The sequence below is a fragment of the Brachyistius frenatus genome, unplaced genomic scaffold (genome assembly GCF_029030835.1).
Source record: "Brachyistius frenatus isolate BFR_SWC_R1_liver_20210118 unplaced genomic scaffold, ASM2903083v1 Contig_703, whole genome shotgun sequence".
Lineage (NCBI taxonomy): Eukaryota > Metazoa > Chordata > Actinopteri > Embiotocidae > Brachyistius > Brachyistius frenatus.
In genome coordinates this window covers 1-7,101 of record NW_027211302.1, presented here as the reverse complement: position 1 = coordinate 7,101, position 7,101 = coordinate 1, and the positions used below count along the sequence as shown (strand labels likewise).

The 7,101-nt window shown below is 40.6% G+C and overlaps 1 protein-coding gene across 2 annotated transcripts; it reads right to left on the bottom strand.

Moving 5' to 3' along the window:
- Positions 1–433: 433 nt before the first annotated feature.
- LOC138615121 (uncharacterized) lies at positions 434–4,056 on the bottom strand. 2 transcript variants are annotated; one of them, XM_069688744.1, is made up of 5 exons: positions 3,972–4,056; positions 2,731–2,775; positions 1,311–1,366; positions 850–1,223; positions 434–744 (listed from the first exon to the last, which is right to left on the bottom strand). In XM_069688744.1, the coding sequence occupies exons 2-5, from the start codon at positions 2,757–2,759 to the stop codon at positions 601–603; spliced, it is 603 nt and encodes a 200-aa protein (XP_069544845.1). In that variant the 5' UTR covers positions 2,760–2,775; positions 3,972–4,056; the 3' UTR covers positions 434–600. The 2 variants fall into 2 exon arrangements, with proteins under 2 accessions (XP_069544845.1, XP_069544844.1); XM_069688743.1 differs by lacking the exons at positions 2,731–2,775; positions 3,972–4,056 and having other exon boundaries at positions 1,311–1,991.
- Positions 4,057–7,101: the final 3,045 nt, after the last annotated feature.

Genomic DNA, 7,101 nt, shown 5'->3' with positions numbered 1-7,101 from the left:
AAGGAAGTCATCGGTTGACTGCAGGCGTGAAATATGACCCAGCTGTCTTGCTGTCCCAACCAGTGACGTGACGTCACTGGTTGGGACAGCAAGATCAACATGTGTCCCTGTCCACCAGCAAAGGGCCAACATTGACCAGGAGTCAGAGGTGAGGAGGGTGTCCTGATGACAGTCTCGGGGGGGATATATCTATATAATATAGGTGTACTGTGAACCCTCGCTATAACGCGGTTCACCTTTCACGGTCTCGCTGCTTCACGGATTTGCATCTTGCATTGAAATCACATTACGACTATATGTAACGTAGATATATTTAATGTCCAGTTCTATCTATTTCAATTGTAAAATAAAGGTTACTACTTAACGGATTTCGCCTATCACGGTTTCTATTTGGAACGTAACCCCCGCGAAAAACGAGGGTTCACTGTATTCATGTTGTGATGACACCTGATGAGGAAGAGAGAGAGAGAGAGAGATTACTACCTAGCAGTTATTCAGCAGGCTAACACACACCAGCAAAAACCAAATCTTTCCTTCACAAGGCTTTAAATAAACAAAAACAGTTGAGAATGAATCATTAATTGATTAATAATTATCAATTTAAAGATACGTACCTCTTTTGTCTCTGCTGAGTTTGAGGTTCTCCAGGAATCTGGACTTTCTTGACGTCACCAGTTTATGGTGCTCCTCGTCTAACTTCTTCCCCACAGCGCCCTTCCTCACGACTGCCCAGTCCTCCTCGGTCTACGCACAACAGACATTACCAAAAAACAATCCCAGGTGATCATTTATCAGGGTAATCAATAAGAAAAACTTGCCTGTTCCCAGAAAATGCCTCTAACTTCTCACCATATCTTTGAAGGCCTCCCCATCGTAGTAGCTCGTGGATGCTGGATACTCTATTCCCTCTTTACGTAGCTGCTCCATGCTCGAAGCCACCACGTGCAGCTCCTCTCCATCGAAGGCGTACAGCTTTCCGTCCTCACAGGTCATCATAACAAGCTGCTCACACGGGCACAAGACGCCCTTCACAATACCGACAACGTGCATTGTTACGACGCCGGGCAGGTAGAATTTCCCCCACCCGTTCACCTCATCATGCTTCTCGCTGTAAATGGTGTCCTCAAGCGTTCCTATTTTCAGTGAGGCGCCACGTGGACTCTTTAACCTGAAGTGGCTATTTTTGGACAGGTTGTCTGACACCCACTTCAGGTACTCTGGACCTGCAACACGAGGCAGACATGAGAAGTTTGATGGAAGAAGGAAAATAAATGATCGTTGGGATTGTTTTTAGATGTGAGGCAACAAACCTCTTTTTCCGTTGCATGTTGGGAGATAAGACGAGTCCAACGGCTGAACCGCTGACCTGCAAAAGATGAGTCTTAATGCACTTTTCAGAAACAACTTGTCTATTCTCATTGTTACTTTGGAGCTCCTGTATTTATGTTAGTCAGTCTACATGTACTGCATTTAGTGAAAAGCAGTAAGGTTTTATGTCTCGTCCTGCTGACGAGTGTTGTCCTCAACCGTCGGAAAATCATGGCACCACTTTGATTCCGTTTGTGTGTCCAGCTATGAGCTCGAGTGCCATCTTGGGTCCTCGTCTCTGTCCCCTCTCAGGACTGTGTCAGCTTGCTTCATGGCTCCAGTATGTACTGACTGAGTTGGATTTTCACCCTCCAGCGTGTTTGCATTATACAGCTATGTTTTCTGCATTTACTTGTTTCACCGTGCTTCGTCTGGCCTCTTCTTCTTTTGTGCGAGTGGAGTCTTTGAATGAGTGTCGTCTGTCTTCTTTCCAGGTCTTCGAGGTACAGAAGAGGTTTTCGTATTAGGGTTGTGCTTCAAGTTTTAAAGGAAGATATCTCAAACCCTCAACACACAGCAGAACTATCTGCATGGCTCTAGTATGTGACTGCAACCAATCCAGCAAAACATAAAGTCATTGGATGTTGTAACTCATTAAAATCAGATTTGACCATATCATGCTAATAATATATATATATTTTTTTTTTAAAACACATGAATGGATACGGAAATAAAGCAGAAGTATAAACTGAAACTTCCTCGTGGATAAAATAAGAACGAAGAGAAGTGACATTAAAGAGCTGTCAACATGTAAAAGAGACATAACGAAGCAGCAGGACTCGAGGAGGCTCTTAAAATCTTCATCCTGCGCCATCTTTGTCCGTCCTCCTCGCTGTTCTTCATGGTACGGAAGAGGTTTTGTGGCCCTGGTCCCAAGGTGTGCTCGGTGGCCCCTGGAAACGGCTCGACATCTTTAATTCACATTCTTCACTCCAAACACGTTTACAGTCCTAAACTTCTCATTGCAGCTAATTTAGTTCAATCCAATTTCATTTTTACTTGCTGGGTCTCTACATTCTGGAAAGAGGGATTCCTCCTCGGTTCCTCCTCTAGTCCTGAAGCGCCTCCCTTCTCCCCATTTTAGTTTTTTCAGGGAGTTTTTCTGGAATTCTTCGGAGGCTGTCACGTTATTCAGAGTTTGAACCCTTTGATGCAACGCTGTTGTACTTCTCAAAAAGAAATCCTCCAAAATACTCCACCCTTTGAGCGGCACAGAGAAAGTTCCCCCCACCGCTGTTGTACTGGGGTGGTGTCTGGTTTCCAACTGAAAAACCTTACCACATCATGCAACTATTTGCATGACTCACTACATGTAATTCATTTTTTTTAAACCTGTGAACTGAGAGGAAAACCGGTTCTTACTTGTTGCTGTCTGATGAATGCTTCTCCATTGTGTCTCTCGGTCACCTAAAAAAACAACATGTACAGTGGGAGAACTTGCACAATTGGTGGTTGACTAAATACTTTTTTGCCCCACTGTATGTAAACTTTACTAACATATTGACACAAGTGATGCTACACTGGTATACTAGTATACTTTATTCACAGAAAGCAACTAACCTGATGGAATTAAACAGAAATACAATGAAGTACTGCATTACAGTGGATCCTGGTGGACGATGTGGACTATTAAAGCTGAAGACTTTCATATTCATCGGCATCTTTTACTTCATACTTTATCAAAGTCATTCAAGGAAAAACTGCAATAAATAAATGAATATTAATGTTTAGAGAAAGTTCCTTCTAAAATGCAGTGAATTTACTTAATGAAGTCAAACTGCTGGAACTACAAATGCCTTACTTGATGTGACATTTTAATGATACAATAGAAAAATATGTGTTGAAATCTTAAAATGATAATTAACAATTAAAGATTCAGTGTCATTTTTCAAAATTTACCAGGCATTAATAACCTTTGAACAGCACTGAAAAGTATCACTAAGAGATATTAGTTACTTTTTCGTGGTTTAGACAAAAACTTTAAAGACAGCTGAGATGAGAGATGAAGACAGATTAATTTTAAATTATGATATTCAGAATACATTTCATGTACGTATTATTATATTTTTAAGCCTAATGTTAAATAGCCTATTTTCTTACAATTAAAAAAAAATAAAGGTTGTATTTTAGGATAGAAATCCTTTTGAATATGTTTTAACGGGTAAAATAACCCGGTTCATACAGAGTTTTTAGACCTTTTTTTTTTCCCCTGCGTCACACAAAGTACGCTTATCATCTATTGCGCAACAACTCGGCAGAAAAACATGTTGCCTTCAGTTTCCGCCAACGCCCGAGTCGAAAGCTTCCGCATTGGCCTTTGTTCTTTCGTGTAATCATGTCGGTGTGTTAAAACTACACTCACATTGAAGAATTTTACTGTAAAATGTTTCAAAATCTTGATTTACTAAGCTATAAAAAAAAAATTTTTTTTTTAAAAAGGCAAAAACTGCAAATCCTATTTTTCGTAAGCGCCATTAATGTCTTTAAATAGTTCTGACAGGAAGAGCCGACATAGATCTCTAATAAATAAGTATGATCACAAAAATAAAAATCATCAGCAACTAATGTTTATCACACGAACTTAAATACAAGAATCTATTTACCTCTGCCGCAGTTCTGCTGAGTCCGTGTGTTCACGGAAGATGTGACTTTATCAGTCAGCTCTCAGTTTCTTGCCCTCGTGCTACGCCCACTTGCTGTGCTGCCTTCAGGGACTTTCGGGAATTTCCATAAACCTGGGTTTAAGCCTCTCTATTTCCAAAAGACATGATCGAAGTACATTTCAAACAAGAACTGTTTTGTCCTTTTACTGGCTCTCTACCATTTAGCAATGAGTGTTATACAGATAGATTTTTGAGAGTTTGGGAGGTCCTAGCCCAAGTAAAAAAGAAGTCATCCCTGAATTTGTGTTGTTTATTTGCATTATTTTACATGCATTTTGCATGACATTGAGCTTACGTTGTCAACAACAACTTCCACATATTAGACAATTGTAAGTTCAAGTTGGAGACACTTTCTTTTCTCTTTAATGGTTTAGAGGTAGGCAGTTGAGTATAAATGGATTTTGATGAGGAGTAGGACTACGAGGAGAAGGTGAGGGAATGGATGAATCAAAGTCGAGGTAAGGGGAATAACAGACTAAGAAATTATAATCGTGGCAGATCGTAAAAAGAAAAAGAGGAGGGCGGGTAAGGTCAAAGAGAAAGAGCACTGTATTTTCATCTTAACATTTAACGGAAAAGTTAAAGGAATGAAGATCAACCTGTTTGTGCTGACAACAACTATGGTAAGCAAGAAAGCTGAGACACAGAATGCAAAGATTCTTAATGGTGACTATCTTTTGGTGAGATGTGTGTATACAGAACAACCTGAGAGCGCAAACTGAAAGAATTAGAAAAGCTAAGTTATGGAATGGTGGAGGATGTAAGGGAGTGATCACAGGAGTGCCACTGAGTGCAGGTATGTAACGAATGCACTTACACTGAAAAGGACAATAGAGGGTGCGAAGAAGGCTATTAAATGAGTTCTGATTAAGGTTGAAGGAGAGAACATGCCAAAGTATTTCTGGGCTGTATGGACAACGCTGCAAGATGTGCCAAAGGCAATGATATGCGTCAACTGTCAAATATTTGGACACACCCGAATACTGCAAAGGGTGGAGTGGATGTGCCGTGTGTGTGTGTGTGTGTGTGTGTGTGTGTGTGTGTGTGTGTGTGTGTGTGTGTGTGTGTGTGTGTGTGTGTGTGTGTGTGTGTGTGTGTGTGTGTGTACTGGGAATCTGGAAGCTTCAAATTTATTTAACTAGACTAATGACGTTGCAGATAATGTTTTTGGAAACGGTCTGTTGTGTGACCATAAAGTCACAGTGTTTCAGAAGCACGTTGTACCTTCATGAGAACGGACTGTGCTGTGTAAATTACATTTTCTCTCTTGTTTGCCTGCTGCTCTGTTCTTTGTCCCGAGCACAGTCTGTCTCTCAGCTGCTCAGTTTAGCTTCAGAAGGAGCAACACTGCAGGTTGCAACATGTTATTTTGTGTTGTCCTGAAGTCTGAACGTAGAGCTTAACGGGTTTCTTATCTGTGTTGAAACAGAGTGAGTCTGAGGTGATGGTGAACAAAAAGGAGGTCAACTTAGAAGTGTGGGAAGTATCGCAAGAACAAAACAATGCTATGAAAGAACAAGGACCAATGAGGGTATATGAGTTGCAACAAAGAACAAATGACAGGATTTATGTTGGACAAAAAGGCCTGAAAGACATTTATTCATCGCAGGGGTGATAAACAGTATGGCAGACGTAACATCAAAAACTGATCAACTTCAGCTGCTTGGCAAAGCAGCAGTGAACCAACTTAGATTAGTGGGCCTGACAGGGGAAGAGGTGAAGAAGAATCTCACTAATCAGTCAAGGAGGATTGGTTGATAGTAAAAACAATGGTACTTCTCTTGAAGTTGCATGCTGGGAGCTGAAGGAGTTTTAGTATTTCATTAAAGAAATGGAAGTGAAACCAGATGTTATTGTGTTCAGGAAACCTGTTAAAAGCCAAGTGGCAACCAGCAGTGACTTCGCCTAATGGATTGTGGCCTTAATGAAGCCTCGAGTTAGGAGCGGTTTGGAACTGGTAGTGACCATATTTGGACAAGCGGGAGATCTGAATCAATCTGATTGGAAACCCAGCGATACTACATCCCGCCCACAAAACCCATTTTATTATCTAATTAATAACTGGATTATTTTCAGATGAACTGCCAGAAAACTAATAAGAAGGAGCAACTTTAGCTACCAAAACCAAGAAAATGCATGGATACATTTTATCTGACTTATAATTTTTTGAGGCTATGAATGGGAGTCTATGGAGTCAGAGGCTTTTTGGAGCCAACCTCTAGCGGCACTCGGTGGTATTGCAGCTTAAGGCATTTCCACATCGGCCTAATTTTTCAGACCTGGAAGCTACAAGCACTTTTATATGAAGTCAATAGTTAAAAACAACTCAGGGTTTTGTTGTAAGTGGATACATAGTAACAATGAGAGTAGTAGTGTGCAGTAGTAGGAAGTTTTGCCACTTTCATTAAACAAGATATTCCATATAGAGTGTATATATAGTGCTGCTGCATACAGATCAAATGGAAATATGACTGAAGATCTGGGGCTGAGAAAATTCTTGGAAAATTCTTTGAATTGTAATGTTTTCTTAAAGTTAAGAGATCCTTGGACTTTTAAGAGGCTGAAACAAAAGAGAAAATTGCAGAAGTACAACGAGGTATTCTTCAAACACTGAATGACAGTGAGTTAATGAACACTAAAGATTATGCCGATGTTTATGGTAGAGCTCATAAGAGATGCTCACTTCTCCGACTCAACACAATAACTCCAGAAAGTAATTGCAGCGCAAAGATATTTGGCAGCTGTAAAAATGCAACAGTGCAGAAGTGATGACTCGGGTCTGTCGCAACCTTCATCAGCAGAGTGGTCACACAAACAGCGACAGCGCTTTCACAGCCTCATATTGGGACATAGTTCATTTCATTTCCATTGGATGTCACTGTCCTTTCTGTGGCCATTATCACAAAGAGTGCATTTTTTTGATCAGCTAATCACATCTTTTAAAAGGATGTGTCACACCTAGCAATGAGATCAACCACACCTCTCCACTGAGATAAAGGTTTTTGTTTGTTCTTTACTCAGAGTTGCTGTGAGAAGTTTCCTGAAGTTAGGAGGTCTCTGAGAGGATTCA